At 39.1% G+C, this 21,193-nt stretch overlaps 1 protein-coding gene across 1 annotated transcript in view; it reads right to left on the minus strand.

Annotated features, from left to right (window-relative positions):
- USH2A (usherin) overlaps positions 1-21,193 on the minus strand; it is a 622,140-nt gene that overhangs the window by 380,326 nt on the left and 220,621 nt on the right. The window contains exons 22-25 of the mRNA XM_075064332.1: positions 14,939-15,065; positions 14,392-14,493; positions 9,129-9,317; positions 8,448-8,578 (exon numbers count right to left, since the gene is read on the minus strand). Of these exons, the coding sequence (XP_074920433.1) occupies positions 8,448-8,578; positions 9,129-9,317; positions 14,392-14,493; positions 14,939-15,065 (549 nt within the window). The remainder of the gene's footprint in view (positions 1-8,447; positions 8,579-9,128; positions 9,318-14,391; positions 14,494-14,938; positions 15,066-21,193) is intronic.

A 21,193-nucleotide genomic window follows, 5' to 3' on the forward strand; every position in this document is an offset into this window, starting at 1 on the left:
CCAGGGCTTTCCCAATCTTTTTCTGAATCAGTCTTTCATGTTTCAAAATTGTTAGTAGCAGCCAGGCAAGGCGGATTAGTCTTTATGTTTGCTTTTCTCAACTTGTATAATGTGTCTTTTTTGCTGCTGGAATGGTATTTTACCTCTGTTTGCTGTAACTTTGAATCTAAGGCTGGGGAGGGGGGTCCCTCGGTCTATATGAATCTAAGTACCCTGTAAAGCATTTTCCCCATTCCTGATTTTACAGAGAGAACTCTTTTACTTTTTTTTTTTCTTTCTTTAATTAAAAGCTTTTTTTTAAGAACCTGATTGATTTTTCCTTGTTTTAAAAATCCAAGGGATTGAGTCTGAACTCACCAGGGGACTGGTAGGGGGAAAAGGAGGCGGTATGGTTAATTCTTCCTTGTTTAAAAATCCAAGGAGTTTGGATTGGTGTGAAGCCTCTCAAGGCAAACCCAGGGAGGGGAAAGTCTGGGGGGAAAAGGAGATGGGATGATTAATTTTTTCCTTGTTTTAAGACCCAAGGGGTTTGGGTCTGGGTTCCCCAGGGAAGGTTTTGGGGGAACAGAAAGCGTGCCAGACACTAAATTCTGGCTGGTGGCAGCATACCAGATTTAAGCTGGTAATTAAGCTTAAAAATGTTCATGCAGGTCCCCACTTTTTGTACCCTAACGTTCAAAGTGGGGGAAAAAAACCTTGACAAAAATAAAACAAAAAACAACAAAGGATAAGCCCACAGAAAATACATTTCATTTTCCATGCCAAAATTTAAGTGACACAAGATTTTAAAATATAAAGATAAAACATAAAATATAAAGATAGATCTATAAAAATATATATCTTTAACATTCTTTTGGAAAAAAATGTATATTTTTGAGAAACAGAGAATACCAATGATATCTCACATTAAAGTATTTATATTTTGATTGCATTTTAGTAACAATTACTCCAAGTGTCCAAAAATGCTAACCTACCCCACAATAAATGTGGTTCTTCAAGATGCTGTTGTTCGTGTGGATTACATGCATCTCATTTGTGTAATATCTGGGGTCTTTTAAACAGTTGTGTCAATTGAAGGTGCAAATGCACTCTGTGCCTCCTTGTGTTCTCATGTGAGGGCATAAAGGGTGGAATGGCTATGACATGCCCTCAATGATGTCATAATCTGAAGCTCTGGGTAGATGAAGACTCCATAAAGAAGGAACACTGGGATTGACACTGACTACAGCATAGAACCACAGTTACTGTAAATGACTGTTCTTTTGTCTTTGAACATGAGTCTGTGTGAAACCTACTGTAGGTGACCGGCAAGCAGTAAACCCTCAGGATGGGAATGAAGCGTTTCAGCTGCATCAGTGAAACAGTGATTGAAGTACTCCTCTCCTGAACTTGGCATATGACCTAGCAGCTAAGGTGCAGGTATAGTGCTTGACAAAGGTCAGTAGGTTATTCCACATCGCCACCTTACAGACTTTTGATGTTAGCACATTCCTGAAGCAGGTGGAGGATGTTTGTTCTGTGGTGGTGGGAGCCTTGATGTTCAGTGGGAGAAGTACAGCAGCTAGTTGTTAACACAGTGAAGTACACTGTGTAAGCCATTTTTATATTCCTGACCTGTAGAACGCCCAGCTGTGGCTAGAAATAGATATGGTGACAGTCTGAACAGTTTGGTCCTGGCAGTATAATAAAGCAAAGCCCTAGATACACCTTGTGTATGTAGTTTCCATTCTCCCAGTGCAGAGTATGGTTTCAAGAAGAAGACAGGCAGGTTGACTGACTGGTTTAGATGAAATTCTGAGACCACATTAGGAATGAAAGGAGTAGGGGCTAAGTATCACCGTGTTCTGTGCAGTGTCATATAACTTAGTTCAGCCAGAAATGCTTGACGCTCACTCACTTTTCTAGCTGACACAACAGCAACTAGAACATGGCATATGCCATTTTGTAATGAGACTTCAACACTACCTCTTATGGAATAATGCAGTTTTTAATCAGTTACAGTTTGTTTAGGAAAAGAATTGACTGCATATAATATATTAAATATTAATCCATAGCAATCAGGGGTATGGGGAAGGAGCTTTGTCTTATCATGCCATGTATCTGCTCAGTTACAGACATGTCTGTCTCCAATACAGAATCCATTATGCAGATAAAGGTGATGTGTGATTTTAATGGGGAGCACGCCATGCCCTTCTGTTTCAGCCCTTTCCCCCCTCTCTTCTCAGAGACTCAGTGACACCTTAGGCTGGGGCAACATCAGTGCTCTTTATTTGTAATCAAGTCCCCACCACCGGTTTCCAATTATATACAGGCTTTTTAAAACAGCTTGGCCTACCACAGGCCAGGCCAGCAACACACTAGGAGGCTCCCACTTTCGTTTGAGCCTGACCCTCCCATCCTGGTCTCCAACCCCATTCCCCAGTTCCTCCCAGCCTGATAGCTCCTGCTAACGAGGCTAGCAAGTGTGCCCAGTTACCAGGCAGGCATCAGGCTATCTACCCAGCCCCAATCCAATCCCCCTGATTGGGGCTAGAGTGGCAGGAGCTGATTAAGGCCTCTCTAGCAGCATCCTCCCACAGTGATCCACGTGAAAGAACAAGTCAGGAATACCATCGTATCCAAAATGGTATCCTGGCAAAGTGCTGTGACTTCTAACCTATTTTCCAGTGCAAGTTTGTTCTGAGCAAGGCTTCCAACAACAGCACCATCATTTACAAGCAGCATGCTATAAACCTCACTTCCACTCAGTGTTATCTTTTTTCTGTGAGCTTAAATACACAGAGAACACCTCTGACATCCTTATGTGTGTTTGTAACATCGGATTGCAAGAGACTAGAAAATGTACTCTGGACATAGCACTCCTTGAGGTGAGGGGATGAGGTGAGATGAAAATTGCTAATGGAGGCAGGGAAACGTATTCAACCACACATTTCAGTGCAGTAATAACCAACTGAGTTGTAACACCTAAATTGACTAAAGCGGAAAGTGACTTTAGAGGGAGAAATTATTTTTATCTTTGCTTACTTCGTGATTTGACAGCGCTTTTTGTACAGTCGTTTCCTCTTTATAGTCAGATAATCATTTTTATTTATTTCTGTGGGACTTCCACATAAAAGCGGAAAGAAAAACACTTACAAATAAGAAAATGTGGCTGTAAAGGCACAAAAATGGTCAGGGGCAAGCATAATACCCAAAATTAAATTTAAAATTGAGATTAAGTCCATTTAGCTGCTGTTTCATTTGTAAATTAGAAATATCCTAAAAATCAACACAAGGTGCTTTTTGTTGCTGTTTTCTAATTTATGACAGAAGTTTAAAGAAGAAAGAGAAAAAAGTTTGAAATACATATCGGTGAGTGAAATGACAACTGACACCAAATATGATGTATGCAGTGTTGTTATAGCCATGTTGGTCCCAGGATATTACAGAGACAATATTAGAGAGATATTACTGGACCAAATTCTGGTGGTGAGAAAGAGAAGCTTTTGAGTTTTCTTCAGGTCCAGAAAACCAACTCAGGTCTTGTCTTCATTACTGCACTAAATCAGCACCGCTGCGATTGATGGAGTGATGTCAATTCAGCGCATCTGATGAAGATGCACCATGTCAACAGGAGCACACTCTCCCATTGACGTAATTAATCCACTTCAATGAGAGGCATAAGTTATGTTGGTGGAGAGCGTCTCCCACCAACATAGCGCAGTGCAGACACAGTATTAAGTCAATGTAAGTGACGGCACTCAGGGGGGTGTTTTTTTCACACCCTTGACTTAAGCAGTAGTGTAGACAAGGCCTTAGAGTGTCACTGCTAGACACAAGCTGGAACAAATGGTTTAGCATAAGTAGATGATACATATTTCAAGGGACCATTCAAGGTGAAGTGGCCCGTTAACATCCCTCCAATCAGAGGGAGGGGAGGAATGGGAGTGGGGTTATTATGGGTGTAGATTGTTGCAATAAACCATAAATCCAGTATCAGAGGGGTAGTCGTGTTAGTCTGGATCTGTAAAAGCAGCAAAGAATCCTGTGGCACCTTATAGACTAACAGACGTTTTGGAGCATGAGCTTTCGTGGGTGAATAACCAGTTCATCAGATGGCATGTAGTGGAAATTCTTTCCAAGGGCAGGTTATAATATACTGCAAGAAGCTAGAGATAGATGAGGATAACTGGACAAAATCAGCGTATTAGGAATGGCAATAACTGAAAATGTAGGAGAACTTAACCTCCCTGGTCCAATATTAGGCAAACCTTTTTAAAGGGGGGGGTTGGGGGGGGGGGACCCCCCCCCCCCCCCGATGCTGCAGCAAAAAATTCAGGAAGACTTCAAGAGAACTGCTGACTACAATTCATCTTGCAAATTGACACCAGCGTCAGGATTAAACAAAGACTGTGAATGGCTAGCCCACTACAAAGCAGTTTCTCCTCCTTGTTTTCACACCTCAACTGCTAGAACAGGGCTCATCCTCTGATTGAACTAACTCATTATCTCTAGCTTGATTGCATATATATACTGCCTGGAAATTTCCAACTACATGCATCTGATGAAGTGGGTATTCACCCGAAAGCTCATGCTCCAAAATGTCTGTCAGTCTATAAGGTGCCACAGGATCTTTGCTGCTTTTCATATATCATATTGTTATTCCAGTCTGATTGTAGTGACTGGCAAGTTATGAATTTAAGCTCTCAGACTCATCTTTTGAAAAGTGTTGGCGGGGCGGCTCCAGGCTCCAGGCATGCGGAAGGGAAAGAAAAGTAAGCAAAAAAAAAACATATGCTTGGGTGCAAGCTGCGGGGAGCGCTCTGCGCGCAAGAGATCAGCAGGCAGGCTGCTTCGGGGCTTGTCTGTGGAGGTCCACTGGTCCGTGCTTCAGGACCTCTGTAGGCATGCCAAAGGCAGCCTGCCCGCCATGCTTGGGGTAACAAAATGCCTAGAGCCGCCCCTGAGTGTTGGGCAGGTTCCCTTTGAGAATGAGCAATGATTGATCGCTCCATATCTGACCTCTTTCTGAGAAGTGTTCATCCACAGGTGATAAGGTGTTTTTCTCTTTTATCATTTCTCGTAAGTTCATTCAAGAGCACAGTAATTGTCTGATTCAAACTGCACACTCCTAGTTGTCACCTGCCACCCCACATTGGAACCAGTACTGTGTATCATCAAACAACTACAACTCATATTCAATGGGGATCGAATCCTGAAAGAAATCCTTCCTGAATCCCTCTTCTGGCCTTCAAACAACCCCCCAACCTCTCCAAGCTCATCATCAGAAGCAAGCTCAAATTCAAAGTGGCATCAGACCCTCCCAGAACAACACATACAAAATATGCAGACATATCTCCACTGCTACAGTGATCGACACCTCCCATAACACATCTTTCAAGATCTATGGGTCCTACACATGCCTGTCACAACATGTGGTGTACCACATCCAGGTCACTAAATGCCCTAATAACAATGATGTGGGTGAAACCAGACAATCACTGCACTCTCAGATGAATTCACAGGTGAATGATAAAAGAAACACCACATCACACCTGGGTGAGCACTTGTCAAAAAGCGATCACTGTCAGCGCTCATCCTTAAAGGAATTTTCATAAGATGAGCCTGGGAGCTTAAATTCATAACTTTACTTGACACTAAAAGTCATGTCCTTAATAAAGACATTGGATTTATGGCTTATTTCAATAATCTGTAACCCACTAACCCTTTTGACCTATGACTACAAGGGTGTTAATAGGCCATACCACCTTGAATGGTCTCTCTGAATATGTGCTACCTACTTATGCTGAACTATCTGTTTGATCTTGTATTTAGCTGTGACACTCCCAGAGTATCTTTCCCAGACTGGAGGAAGAGCTCCATGTAGCTTGAAAGCTTGTTTCTCACAATAGAAGTTGGTCCAATAAAAGATATTACCTCACCAGTCTTGTCTCTCTAGAAAATATGGTAACAGTCTACATATAATAGACTAGGTAAATATTAAGGATGGAGAAAAAATATTTAGTTTAGTACAAGCAGATATATTATTATCATCATCATCATCATCAATTATTTGCGTTACTGTAGTGCCTCAGGTCGTAGGCATAGACCAAGACCCATTGTTCTAGGTGTTGTACAAAGACAGCACCTGCCCAAAGGATTTTACAATATAATTTCTTAGATTATCATCTTTATGGCAGGGATTGTGTGACCCCAAACCTTCAAATACTTGAGCATATGGGTAAAGTAGGTAAATTTATCTACCCAAAAGTGTTTGCAGGACTGAGCCCTAGTTAGTGCAGTGTGACACACTGGGGCCATAATCCTGATGGCATCCTCTGGGCAGCACTGTTATATAAATAATGAATTGGAGTAATAGAATGAAATTAGGCAGACTTCTGGAACTGAAAATTAAGAAGATTTTGGAGTTGTTTAAACTACGAGCTGCAGGAAAGCTGATGGGACAGAGGAGTTCACAGGTCAGGCAAACATATCTGCTAGGGATGAAGGACGGAACTGAAATTATAGCTGAACTGGAGCAGGGATGGTTTGGGATCAGACAAGTAAACTCTGACAGATCAACAAATGTCAGACTAAGGAGTTAGTTAAAGACCAGATACCTGATCACAAAATATAAAAACTTTTATAATGAATGCCAGAAGTTTAAAGCAAAAAAAGGTGAATTAGAATGTCTGGCAATGAGACATAACAGATATTAGTGAAATGATGGAATGACAAAAATTAATAAGATACTGTAACGTCTGGATATAAAACTATACAAGGAGGGTAGATTGGATCATAGAGATGTGAGGAATAGCACAACACTCCAGAAAGAATCCCTAGAATCTAGTGAGATAATTCTGAGTGGAAAGATCCACATAGTTGAATCTGTATGGATTCAAATTCCAAGTCATGAAAATACAAACATACTAGTAGGATTATAATACTACCAGCCTCCAGATAAGGAAAGGGATACTGAATGAACCATGTTGAGACAGCTCAAGGGGGCAACAAATGCTAATAAAACAATAATAATGGGTGATGTGAACTTCCTATATATAAATTAGTTAAATATAATAATGGGACATGGTATAATGAAGCAATTTATTGTCACCTTAAATGGCCACGTCTTGGAACAGCTAAAAGAAGAGATCATTCTCAACCTAATCCCATACATCAAACAGGAGTTGATTCAAGAAGTAACTGTAGTTGAGCGGCCAAGTAACAGTGATCACAGTGAAACGAAGTTCAATATCCTTGGAGAAGTCAAGGTACCAAAACCCATGACTGTGACATTAACATTTAAAAGCAAAGATACAGAAATATAAATAATAAACAAACAAGGAAGCATGGCAAAAAGGCACCTTTGTTCAGTTCTGGTCACTTTATGTGAAAAAGGATATAGCAGAGATAAAGGAAGTTCATAGATGGGCAATGTAAATTACTAGAGACATAAACTTCTCTATCAGGAGAATTAAAGAGATTGGGGAGGTTTTACTGTACAGAGGAAACAAATAAGGGACATGTTATAGGTATAAAATTAATGATGGTGTGCAAGAATTGGATTGGGCTCTTCTGTTAACTTTCATTCATAATACAAGAACAAGGAGAAATTTCATGAAACTGAAAGGCACTACATTTAAAAATAAGAAAAGGAAATAGTGTTTCTCACAATACACAATTTACCTGTAACTGAAGAGCTTAACAAGACTAAAGGACTGGACTAAAAAAATCCCGAACAAAGTTTTGAAAAAGAAGTGATGCTTCACCACATAAACCAGCTTCTATCTATTGGTGGTTAGGAAGAAAACTTCCCTATAGGCAGATAATTCCATAGCTGCCCTCTGCAGGTTTTTTCCCCAGCACCTTCCTCTGAAGCATGTGATATAGGCCACTGTTGGAGACAGGATAATGGACTAAAATCGTCCATTAGTCTGATCCAGTGTGGCAATTCTTATATTCCTATTAAAAATGGAAAATTATTGCTAATAAGAAAAAAATTCCTTATTATGATGACCTATTAGGGTGTTGAACAGTTTCCTTAGGAAGTGATGGAACTCTTGTAACTTGAGATAGTTAAACTGAGCTGGATAAAGTCTTTGTCCTGTAAATATACAAAAGAGAATAATCCTACACTGTCAAGGGAATGGACTTAATATAGGTCTTTTCCTTCTCTAAAGAATTCTAATTGCTTACAATCCAGTAGAAGATGTTGCAGTGTATGTGAGATATTGATTTTTTTCTTATTTAAAATATATACATGAATCATATTTTTTTTTCTTTTCAACCCTTTTGTTATACATTTTAAAATGTTGTACAGATTGGTATTTGGTGAACATATAAATATAAGATTACATTGTTTGAAAAAATAAACGAAAATGGTAGTGATTTTAGGGAGAGACAGTAACAAGAAAATCTCATACAAGGTATCTGAAAAAAAATTTGTAATAATTCATTTCTGAACCTACTGCAAGGTAATCTGGCTCTTCTTTGTTGTAAACAAACAGAAGTAATCCATTCAGTTGGTCTGTTCTAAACTTAAAGGAGATCTCAAAGTCGAGTCCACCATGAAAAATATCTGAATGGAGTTCCAGGAACCCTTGAAAGACAAAATAACATGTTTTTTAAATAAATAAATCAAAGCAGAAATCAAAAGTAAGGAAAGATGCTGCATTGCATAGTCATTTATAGAATTCTAACAGACGACTCTGCGTTGATGTTCTAGAACAGTGTCATTCAGCCTCGTAAAGCCACTTCATCATCACATGGAGCAAAAACCCAGGAAGGAGGAACAGTGCAACAACCTAATACTTCACTGTAATTTTTGCATCATGGTGTTCCATTGATGCATCACGGTATTTTGTGTTAATATTCCGTAGGTGCGCCCTCTCCCTTCGTAGGCACAATCAGCACCTACAAAATATTTCATTGTAGTAAATGTGCGTGCATTTCAAGCAGCTGCACCTTTTGCTGACTGTAATTCATTCTGTGGGCATGTATTGCTCTTGTAAACACAGAAGCTAAGCCTTAGCCCAGCTGAAAATAACCCTGTGTAAGTGTGTGTTTAAAAAGAAGACAATTGAAATACAGGTGCAGTAATTTATTCAATTTGAGAATTGATTGATCCACTATATAAAACACTATTTTACCTTTGCCAAGAAAATGTGCTCCTTCCATAAGGACAGTGGGACACCCTTCCCAACTGTGATAGACGTTGTTTTGCTCTTCAGCATCCTGCCATTCTAAAGGTTCCCAATTTTCATAGGGATTGTGTGTTTTTTTCAAAAATACATCACTGAGACATCCCACAAAACCTTTCTGGATTATTGTCTTAGTCCCTGCAAAAGTGAAAATATTATTTAGGAAATTAACCACCTGATATTAAAATAAAGACAAATATGCATACATATCATACTTCATGCACAGATGGAAAGGTATATATGTATATAAATATTCATCTCTTTATGGATCGCCTCCCTGGGTTAAATCCAGACTCTAGTGCCTGGCCAGCCGTTAGGGGAGCACCCACCATTCTTTGGCCTGGGAGGATTCTGAACTTGCTGAACTGCTTCATGGAGGCTCCTTCAGATCAACAGCGAAACTAGCCCATATGGATACAGCAGCATGTACATGCCCCATGAGGATTCTAAGGGAATCCTTCTAAATTAGCACTCCTCCATTTCAGGTTTTACTTCTTAAAAATACCACGAGGAAGGGGATGCAACCAGTGGAGGGAAAGATGTGGTCTCACAGAAGCCGCAGTTTCTGAATCTGGCTTTGGACCCCAAAAATCAGTTTCCTGAGCAGTATGGGCTCAAATTCCCCTTTCCACTCAGTACAAGGGACAGGGTAGTTCCTATTCAATATCTCTAAGAAATACAGGGGAACAGGGTTTCTTGGTAGCCCTGGCTGGGGAAAGAAATGTTGGAAGACAAGAGATTGTACACATCCATTTTTCCTTACTGGAGAGGGATCTGTAATAAGGCAGGTTTCACTGATGGCCCTCTCCTGAAAAATATATATATGTAAACCCACTCTGGTTACTTTGTTTGCACAGTCCTTTTGAGTTACATCGGGTTCTGAGGCAGACACCTGGGATGATTGTCTGAACCAATTTCTTAAAGACTATGCATGTTTTTCTGGTTTTGGTGAATTGAAATAAAGACACAGGAATTGGGAGCTTTCTGGTTTACTAATTCCATGCATTTGCTGAGTTTTTTGTTGTTTTTGTTTATGTAATACCTACATGCACTCATGGAACCTTCCCCCGCATTCCCTGTGTGCTGCATTGCTGGGCACACTTATGGAACAAGACTCCATAATGTGGATGAGTGACACCCTCTTGTGTGCTCCCTGATATCCAGCCTCATATTAAGTAACATAACTACATTGGCTGCACTGCCAAAGAGCCCTCTGCAGCTTCTCAGGAAGGGACAGAATTTGCCCTTCTGTGTTATAACTGGATGTTTAATGACAAAAGTAAGTTTGTGCTACTTTTGATTCATGTAAACCCTGCAGAGTTAACACAATGACAAGAGAGTGAGCTGGAGTCTATTCCAGGCAGCACACCATGAAAGCAAGTTGTCAGCTAAGTTCTAAGTCTTTACTACTGATGGTGCTATAAACTCAAACACACTGTTTGACTTTCAGATCCCAGTGCTATCAGTTAGGAAAAAACATCTTTTTACTTGTAAACTGAGCAAACATGATATGGAGTCACTGAGACACAACAAGCATGAAATCCCAGAATACCATTTTTGCATAGTCACTTCTTAGACTCTAAGAGTAAGGAGGATTTTAAACGGTGGTAAAATTGCAGTGTGTGTAATCTTCACTCTCCTTGCATGCGGACACAGCTATGTGAGGAAAGTGCAAAATATTACAAAGAGGTCCAAACTGCGGACTGCATAGGTCCTTATCGAAACAGATCATAAGTAACCCATTTAGCCTCTTCATTGTGTTCCACTGCTCATAGTATAATGTGTTTTGTATGCAGGGGTGTGAAGTAAGGCAATAAAAATTCAAGTACATAAGCAATTAAGAGAAATAGAATGGTCCAGTTGCACAAGACTGGGACCCCGGAGATCTGGCTTCAGTAACCTGATCCATCAGAGACTTTCTGTGTGATCCAAAAGTCTTTTAGTTTCTCAGTTCTCCACCTGTAAAATGGGTGTCAGGATTTCCGAACCCCCTACACAGCAGTCTTGAACGATAAATACAGCAAAACTGTGAGGATCTCAGATACTACAATAATGAGGTCCATACAAGTACCTAAATTATCTAGATAGATAGATAACAATTAAAGCTGGTGAAAACACTGCAGTCTAGCATTGTTTCCTATGCTCCAGTACTGGACAAATTACTGAACATTGTGTTAGGAGTCACTCTACTGCTAGACTTACTTTATTTCGGATGAAATGTGAAAAAGTCTCAGGGTATGTCTACACTACGAAATTAGGTCAATTTTATAGAAGTCGATTTTTAGAAATTGTTATTTATACAGTCGATTGCATATGTCCACACTAAGCGCATTCTGGGTTAAGCTCCCAATGCCTGATGGGGCAAAAACATTGTCATGGGTGGTTTGGGGTACATGTCATCAGTAGCCCCTCCCGCCGTGAAAGCAACGGCAGACTATAGTTTTGAGCCAGACATCACGGCGATTAGAAGAGCACAGCAAGGTGCGCTGCGCATCAGAGAGGCTTTGAAAACCAGTTTCAAGACTGGTCAGGCTACGGTCTGACAGTTGTGTGTGTTTCTCCTTGATGCAAACCAGCCTCCTTTGTTGATTTTAATTCCCTGTAAGCCAACCACCCTCCTCCCTGTGAAATAAAGTAATTATTGTTTTGAAACCATGCATTCTTTATTAATTAAAAAAAAATAAAAAAAAAGAGATAACGGACAAGGTAGCCCGGGTGGGGTGTGGGAGCAGGGAAGGACAAGGCCATATTGATTTTTACTGTGATTACAATAAGCAAACTGTTTGAATGAGAGCCTTCTGTTGCTTGGGCCATCCTCTGCAGTGGGGTGGCTGCCCCTCCCGGCCCCCGCGTTCTTGGGCATCTGGGTGAGGAGGCTATGGAACATGGGGAGGAGGGTAGGCTGTTATACAGTGGATGCAGCGGAGATCTGTGCTCTTGTTGGCTTTGCTGCAGCTCCAACAGATGCTTCATCATGTCCGTTTGCTCCCCCATTAGCCTCAGCATCACGTCCTGCCTCTGCTCTTCATGCTCACTTCATTATTTCCTGGCCTCTGCCACTGAATGCCTCCATGCTTTAAGCTGTGCCCTATCAGCGAGGGAGGACTGCATGAGCTCAGAAAACATGTAATCACAAGTGTGTTTTTTCGCCTTCTAATCTACGACAACCTCAGGGACAGAGATGATAGGGGGAGCGTAGAAATATTCTACATTCTACGATTCTGGGGGGACTGCGTGGTCACCTGTGCTGCTGAGTCTGCCACGCCGACCAAACAGAAAATGAAATTCAAAAATTCCTGGGCTTTTCCTGTGTACCTGGCTAGTTCATCAGAGTTCAAAGTGCTGTCCAGAGTGGTCACAATGGAGCACTCAGGGATAGCTCTCGGAGGCCAATACTATCGATTTGCATCTGCACTACTCCAAATCTGACCTAGCAAAGTCGATTTTAGTGCTACTAATTTAGCCACGTTAGGTCGACGGAATGGGGTTGGTTGTATGGACACATTCATTTTTAAATCGACCTAACGTGGCTTAATTCGACCTAACCGCATAGTGTAGACCAGGCCTCATTTACTTGTAGACATTAAAAAACCAACGGCAATTTTGCACGAGTAGGATGTTATGTCCGGTGTCCTGGTTAAATATAAATATTCATTACATTTGAGTTTGGGTAGCTGCATTCTACATTCCTCTACTGTTTCAACTGGACAAAGTCTTGGAGAGGTTTTCTTAGGTTGGTGTCTTCTCTGTTTTTCTTATCTGTCTGTGGCAGATTGCTTGTAGAGATGGACAGAATGAGTTACACAGTGCTTGCTGCCTAAGCAGAGTATCAAAGGGTGAGTGTGGGATGTTCACTTCTGTCTTATATATTCTTCTTTTCTTGGAATTGTAAGAAAACAAACCTCTTCCATGCTTTTTTAGATTCAAGTTGGTTGCTGCCCCTCTTTCATGGGCTCCATGCCTTGGTTCATGGCTTAGGTGACACTTTCAGCTCCTGAATATGCACTTTGTTCAATGACTATGCAACATTTCTTTAATTGCCTTTGTTCTTGTGGCCAGAAAGATCAAAACAGAGTTAAAACTAACTTTAATTTTTTTCTTTTTATTCAGTCCATTTTCTGAGATATTTTCAGTTTTAACAGAGTTTGACGGAAAAGAAAATTAGGTTTTCCAAAAGTTCAAACATGCTGTTCTTTTGGAGTTCTTAGAAAGAGCTTTTCAATTATACCCAACTTGACCCTTTTCTGATGACATTTACACCATCTGAAGGACCTGGAGCTGGGAACCAGAGGCAGTAAGGCCCCCCTTGCCACACCACAGAGAGCAACACCACTGAAATTATGATTCTGTAGTTTTTTCTGAATCAAATGACACTTCTCTTACCTTTCTTTCACTAACTTGCCCATGGAATGAGATTTTACTACACTATGCTCCCAGATGATTTTTGTGTGGCTTTAAATTCAGGTTTTCCTTTAAAAACAAAAGGGGAAGAGGGATGGTATAGCCCCACTTTACCTCTAGATTTATTTCTCTGTTAACACAACCCTGCATTCCTGTCACAATTAGGTTTCTTATTAAAAATGTTTATGTGGTAAGTCTGCTTGATATTTGCTTGTCCTTGGGACACAGAAGTAGAAAACATCTGGAATTTCATCTGTTAGCTTTAACAGTTTTTAACTTAATTAGCTAAACATGTGTATTGTCCTATTTCTAAGCATCCTTGCTGTAGCACACTTGTAACGATATATTAATATTCAGTAAAGGCACAAAGAAGTTTGTAATGACAAAATTATCATAACCATTTTTTATTAATATTGTTTTTGCATCAACACAATATATATTTATAGTTTTGAAAAGTACTTTGAAATCCTTATGCTACATAAAATATGAAATGCGCTTACATGCTTTAGGATATGTTACTAACTTATATGTACGTATCCTATATAAGTCAACATATGCATGAAGTAATGTTGCTTATATTGCTAGTGAACTCAGACAAAAAGCAATTTCTATCATTGAAGATGCAAATACAAGAAAATTTGTGTGAATGTATTTTTGATTAAACAATTATCTAAATAATTATGTAAATTAAGTGATGCCGTCAGGTTCCTGGCAAATTATCAATGCAGTCCTCATTGTTGCAAAGGTAGGTAAGTCAACCCCACTGTAGTGGATTTCAGGTACATCACATGAATAACACAACTATACTCACTCATGTCCTTTCTTAGGAAAGTATAATCCTTTGGAAGTCCTCCAACAAAAACACCTGTGTTTTCCCCAATAATGGTACTGCCACTTGTAGCTGAGGACGAACCTAAAAAAGGAAAGGGTGTTATTTTTCAACACAAAGTTTTCAACAAATCTTTAATTTAATAGTGATGCTGTATCACATATTAGATCCAGGATTCAGATATAGTATTATGCATGCTTATATTGTGCCCTTTTACACAAGCCCCTGGATGCTTTACAAAGGCATTTTACAATAGAACAACATAATAGCAGCATATCATCAAGAAGTATAAAAAGAGACAAAAATCCTCAAGTCTAGTATTAAAATTGCCAATGATTTACAGACCAGAGCTATTGCAGAAAGATTTTATTTTGGATGACAAGAACTGTACAATGTACTGTGACCAATTTTGTCATGAAAATTTGTGTAAATATTTTTGACACACAGAAGAAGGTAAGTAGTGAAAGTGAAAGCAAGTGAGTAATAACCCTGATGATAATGATATAATGCAATGAAATGGGTTAATTACCTGTGTACTGAATATCCACAGTGATATTTCCCAAAGCCTGATTTCTTTTAGCAATTATATGGTGCCAAACATTATCATTGTATTGTCTTCCACCATCATTTACTGGAGTAACTGCCACGGCAGATCCCTTTAAAGAAATATTTAAAATATTAATAGAAGGTACCTGTGATGTTCCCCTGGTGTTATCTGGACCTGTGATCTGCTAGATCACACCAGTCCTTGACTCTGGGAGTCAGCCTTACCCTGCTCTGCTGTGAGAACCCCCACTCCCGGGCTGTTCATGCACAGCCTCTAGCATGTAAGCTGCTTGGATTGTGCAACCTAATGACACTAGCCAATATCTCCGGTCCCAAACACAACCCTAGGAACATCCACTTTGCAGTATCCAGTTATGCCCACTGGATGCTGCAAGCTTATATGAGTTTGTCCATTTTACAAAGAAATTGATATGCACCAGGCTTATTATCCCAAGGGGAGTCTCTGACACGCTTCATACCAAACTCATTGCTTCTGGTAGAATAAAAAGACAAATTTATTAACTACAAAAGATATATTTTAAGTGATTATAAGTCAAAGCACAACAAGTGGGATTTGGTCAAATGAAATAAAAGAAAAACACATTCTAAGCTGATCTTAACACTTTCAGTGTCCTTACAAACTTAGATGTTTCTCACTACAGGCTGACTGGTTGCCTTTCAGCCACGCTCTCCACTTTGACCAGCATTTAAGTTGCTTGGTGGTGATGTCTGTAGATGGAGGTGGAAGAGAGAGGAAGAGCATGGCAAACATCTCTCCCTTTTATCATGTTCTTTCTTCCCTCTTGGCTTTGGCCCTCCCTTCAGGGTCAGGTGAGCATTACCTCATTGTAATTCCTGAATGACCAAGGGAATGGGGGTAACTCATTCGAGAGTCCAACAGATCCTTTGCTGCCATCTAGGTCAGTGTCCTTTGTTCCTGAGAGTCTGGGCTGAGTTTGTCACATACATGCCCTGATGAGGTGTGAACTGCCCCTCTATTCCTGGAGAGTTTTGCCTGGGCTTGGTTTAAGCCATGAGGACACATTTTCAACCTCATAACTATATACATGAAATTATAACCAATAACATTACTATAACAACAATGCTCAGTGCATCATGAGCCTTCAGAAAACACCTGACATGACAAACTTTGCATTGGATACCACACAATCATACTAGAAGGAAGAACATGGGGGTGCAGGGTGTTCCCCTGAGATACAGAGTGTCACAGTACCTTGCTAAATTATATATGCAGGTGAAATAGAAGCATTTAGGTGTGTTGTAGCCTTAAACTCAGACTTGTAGAAAAGCATCCTGCAGTATACAAAGATTTGCAAAAAATACCTCCTCTATTAAATTTATGCTAAAATAGTGAATAATGGTTAACATCGAGCAAGCTTTACTCATCTCTTTGCAATTCCAATCATCGGTCAATTAGCCTACTCAAAAGTTTGTGTGTAGGACTAGAGATCCAGTTTATTTGCTACTATGAGTTAGAGCCTAAATTCTTTTCTGACTCATGCCCCTGCAGCTCCACTGATTTCAGTGGGGTGGGTAAGGGTTAAATTGAAATTCTGTAATATTTCAACAGACAGTTATTGGATGACTGTTAGGCAGCCTGCAGTGTGTGAAATAAGAGTCTGGTGTACAGAAGCCACCATCACATTTAACACTAATTGGGATTGTTTGGCAGTTTCTGTCTCTAGGTAGTCTCTCTAAGTGAAGGTACAGGAATACTTTATAGGGCAGTATTGGGAAGCTTGCACTGCCATTGTTCACCCCATTCTGTGGATAAAGAGAAGACTTCAATCTGAAGGACAGTCAGTCCAGTTTTTTTGGAGAAGAGAAAAATTATATAAAAAAAACAGCAAAAAAAAATCAGAGAGGAGTGGTTTTAAGATGCCATTCATATGTAAGAGATGCATGCAAAACAAATGCTAATCTAATCATAACTCTTTCCAAGTTATGTTGAAATTATTTTGGACATACAAAATTGTAAATGATAAGATAAGTAAGACACACTTGGAGATCTCAATGGCTAACATCTAGTACAAAACTTTTCTAAAGACACCGGATAAAAGGAAAATAACGGATGCAGATGTCACATCAAAATGAATTATTCATTTTTTAAACAGATATTTCTCTCATAATCCTGTAGGAAAAGTGACTGTGTCATAGGGCAATTCCTAGGGATTGATGCCTGATTGGTGTTTAAATCTCCCAGTAATCCTTAATAAATACAATTCCAGAGCATTAAATTACACCTAACTTGCAGGGATAAAGTGCCTTTTTTCAAGGAATTCAGTATTATTCAGTGGAATTCATCCTTCAGGGCAGGATACTCCTACAGAACAGACAGAATTTTAAGGCTGCAGAACTATATATTGAACCTTCGTTGTTACTGCTCCAGGAAAACTATAAAATACTTTGAGTGAAATCACATCAGTGAAATCAGTGGGAGCTTTGCCAATGACTTCATTTGGGACCAGGATTTCACCTTAAAAGCAAAACGCTGTACTTGGGCAATGCACTGCCTATAACACTGAAAGAAGCCAGCTTAATGTAACACTCTTGGAGAATGGAACATTTGAACAAATCATTAGCTTTTATTTTTAAAGTCAAGAAGTCACATTCTAATTAGCAGGTGAAGTAGCTCACACTGGTGATTCCAATTTACGTTAGAGAGATGCTGGCCTTAATGGCAAAGAGTAGACTCTTGTTTTAATGCTAGTTTCCACTGCAAATCTCAAACACAGGAGATAAGCTTCTTGTTAATAGATCTCAGGTGATTAGGGGGAAAAGCAAAAAATAAATGTTTGCTATGAAGCAAGCTTGACAATGAAATACCGTGAATGCTTGACAATGAAATACTGTGCTCTCTAATTATTATCACAATTCTTATGCACCCCTTATGCTAAAGAAAGAGAAGCATTATGCTAATATGCTATCTTTTGTACAAACACCTGAAGCAACGATTAATAATATTGTATCTCTATGGAACTTTTTGCCTAGAGATCTCAAAGTGCCTTAACTATTTAATTAAAGATTCACAACCCCACTATGAGCTAAAAATAATTACCCCCATTTTATAAATGGGAAAAACAGAGATGAAGAAATAAGAAATAAGCCAATTAATAATGGCTAGGATGAGGATAATTGGTCATAGTTGATTTTTTTAAATCACACTTTTATTTGTTCAGATTTTAACCACTGAAATATACTTAGCCATACATCTTCCACTTTCATTAATGTGGATCTAAAAACTGTGAACATTTTGATTGTATCTGTTTCCTCCACTCTTCATATATTGCTTTTCTTCTTAGGTTGTAAGCTCTTTGAGCAAGATTGTATCTTATTGTATGTGTGGTCAATGTCTACTACATTTTGGGTGCTATCAGAATACATATAATACACCTCTACCCCAATATAACGCTGTCCTCGGGAGCCAAAAAATCTTACCATGTTATAGGTGGAACCACTTATATCAAACTTGCTCTGATTCACTGGAGCACGCAGTCCCGCCCGCCTCGGAGCACTGCTTTACCGCATTATATTCGAATTCATGTTATATGGGGTCATGTTATATCGGTGTAATATGAATAACATAACTTTCCCAAAGGCACAGAAAGATGGAGAGGCAAATGCAAGACAGTGGCAAATTCAAGAACAGAATCCAGATGTCCTGACTCCCAATCCCCCTGCTCTTAACAACTAGACCACAATGTGTGTTCAAGCATTCCAAAAAGGATATTTCCATGCTCTTAAAAAATAAATAAAATGCCATCACTAATCAAGATAAAAACGATGAAAGAGAATCTCTGAAATATGTATTTGAGGCATTGCCTCTGTTGGCAGCAAGATGCCAGGACAGACAGAGCAATCGTTTAATCTCGTATGCATTTTCTATCTGCCTACAAAATCCTAATATGCCAACTATAGAAGAACTTTTTAAAGAATTAACAAAGAGTCCTGTGGCACCTTAAAGACTAACAGATGTATTGGAGCATAAGTTTTCGTGGGTGAATACCCACTTCGTCAGACGCATGTAGAAACTCTGATACTTTTTAAAGAATAGCATTCTTGTATTTTTTTCTCCCTCTTCCCATCAATACCTTGTTAATATTTGGAGCAACCCTATTCAATCTTATAAACTAAATGACAGGTAGAGATGTGAAAGATTATTATAAACTTTATACCTCTTCTAGAGATGGAGCTGAAATCATGTTGAATTATATTCTAATTTAGCCTAAGATTGCAAATATAATTGTACAGTGGTTTCTACAATTTGGTTTAAAGCTGGCTACAATTAGGTCAAATCCTGCAAAATCCTATACTGTACCAGAAATAGTAGTACAACTTGCAATAGTAAAGTTAAGCACAAGAGTTTGAAGGTTGTCGCCTTATATTGTAAATTCATTACAACTAGGTGAAATCAGTCCCTCTGAACAAGAAGCAGCTGAGACTTATGGATACTCATCTGTACAGTAAGTAAAACTTCCCAGGCAATTATTTAACTTCAAAAATGCTAGTTTTCTTAGACAGTAGATATTAATAAAGTAAAATTGACTTGCAACTTGTTACTCCGATGAGTAATTTCAGAAAACTATTTTCCAAACTTGCAAATAAACTCTCTTTGTTTTTCGTAATAGTTACTGGCATCTCTGAAAGTAGTAGCTGATTTGCCACTGTCCAGCAGTAAATGAAAAAGACAGCTTTGTAATTTTTATTGACACCTTTGTTCTCAACTTCTCTCCCTTTCAGGGATCTTATTATTATATTGATGAAAAATGTAGTGTACTGATGCGATAAATACTATTATGATTCGGTTGAATACTACTACTGCAACCTTTAAAGCTGCATTAGCCTAAAAGAACAAAGCTCTGTTCCATTCAAACTTTATCTGAGTGTTGCTGGCCAATAAGTTTTTAATTGGATGCTGTCACTGAGCATACCATGCATGAGAATATGTATGATGTATTTAAGATTATAAAACAGGAGTAATTTCCCATGAGCATATGCAGTATGTTTTTCACATAGATGCATGTGCCTTTCTTAAAAGGTATCTGCTAGGTATTCAGGCATGGTTTGTATATCAGTTCACTGTCCCACAATAACACCACAAACTATACTATTTTTATTGTCTTCTACCTTATTTCAACATTTTAATATTTTACAAACACACATTTCATTATCGTAGTTTAATAATTAAAACCAGAACTGGTGTCATGCCCAATTAATGTGCCCTGGTAGCATGCCCATTAGTTTTTCCATTAGTGAATTCAACAATACTAATGGGATTACTAGCATGGGATGCTAATTGGGCGTGACATAAGAAACTGGCTTACTTCTTAGCATACCCTTGCTAATGATGAAATTAATGAGCATTTTATTAAATGCTGTCTCATCAAAGTGTACTTAGTTAGCGTTAAAATTGTTACAAACGATGCTGCATTCTAAAGATCAGATGTCTGAATAAGTGGTTCTTCATATTATGTTTGGCAACAATCTAGAGCATTAATAGTTTTCTACATCAGAAACCACATTTATTTGTACCCAGTTCAAGCTGGGACCACACAACTGCATGTGCCAACCTGTGCTTAATTTTGGAGGAAACTATTCTCTGGATTCAAAATACATTCTACTAAATGCTTCCGCAACACATTTTTACCAGAGTAGCAGGATGATACTGTGATCATATTTAAATATTCTTATATAAAACAAGGCATTTCACCTCTGGAAAATCAAACGCTTTGTAGGGACAATATCTGAATTAATTTCTTGAACCATTTGTCAGGCCTTAATTGTTAACAGCTCCCAATAGCCAAAAAAATGCGTGTGTGTCTGTGTGTGTCTTCCCTGTTGAAGTATTTTAGACTAAATCCCTAAAGTAGGGGCTCTCCACTTATCTATATCACCCATATCATCCATCAGAAAGAGTACAGTACCCATCACAAAGAGTCCCCAGTTCTGATTAAGACCTTGGCCACTATTATAATCAAAATATATAAGAAAGTCACAGCACTATGATTCTCTTTCAAAGCCTAAAAAAGCTAATGGGAGGCTTTCCATTGACTTCAGTGGGATTTGGATCAGATCACAGAGGCAACCCTGGCCCCACTGAAGCCAGTGAAAAATTTCCGGTTTTCTTAAAAGGGGTAGGATTTCGTTCTAGGTTCTTTTACAAAGTGAGCTAATGCAGACACCTAATTCACACATTGCATAACTTTTAAATCAATCA

The sequence above is a fragment of the Chelonoidis abingdonii genome, chromosome 3 (genome assembly GCF_003597395.2).
Source record: "Chelonoidis abingdonii isolate Lonesome George chromosome 3, CheloAbing_2.0, whole genome shotgun sequence".
Taxonomy (NCBI): domain Eukaryota; kingdom Metazoa; phylum Chordata; order Testudines; family Testudinidae; genus Chelonoidis; species Chelonoidis abingdonii.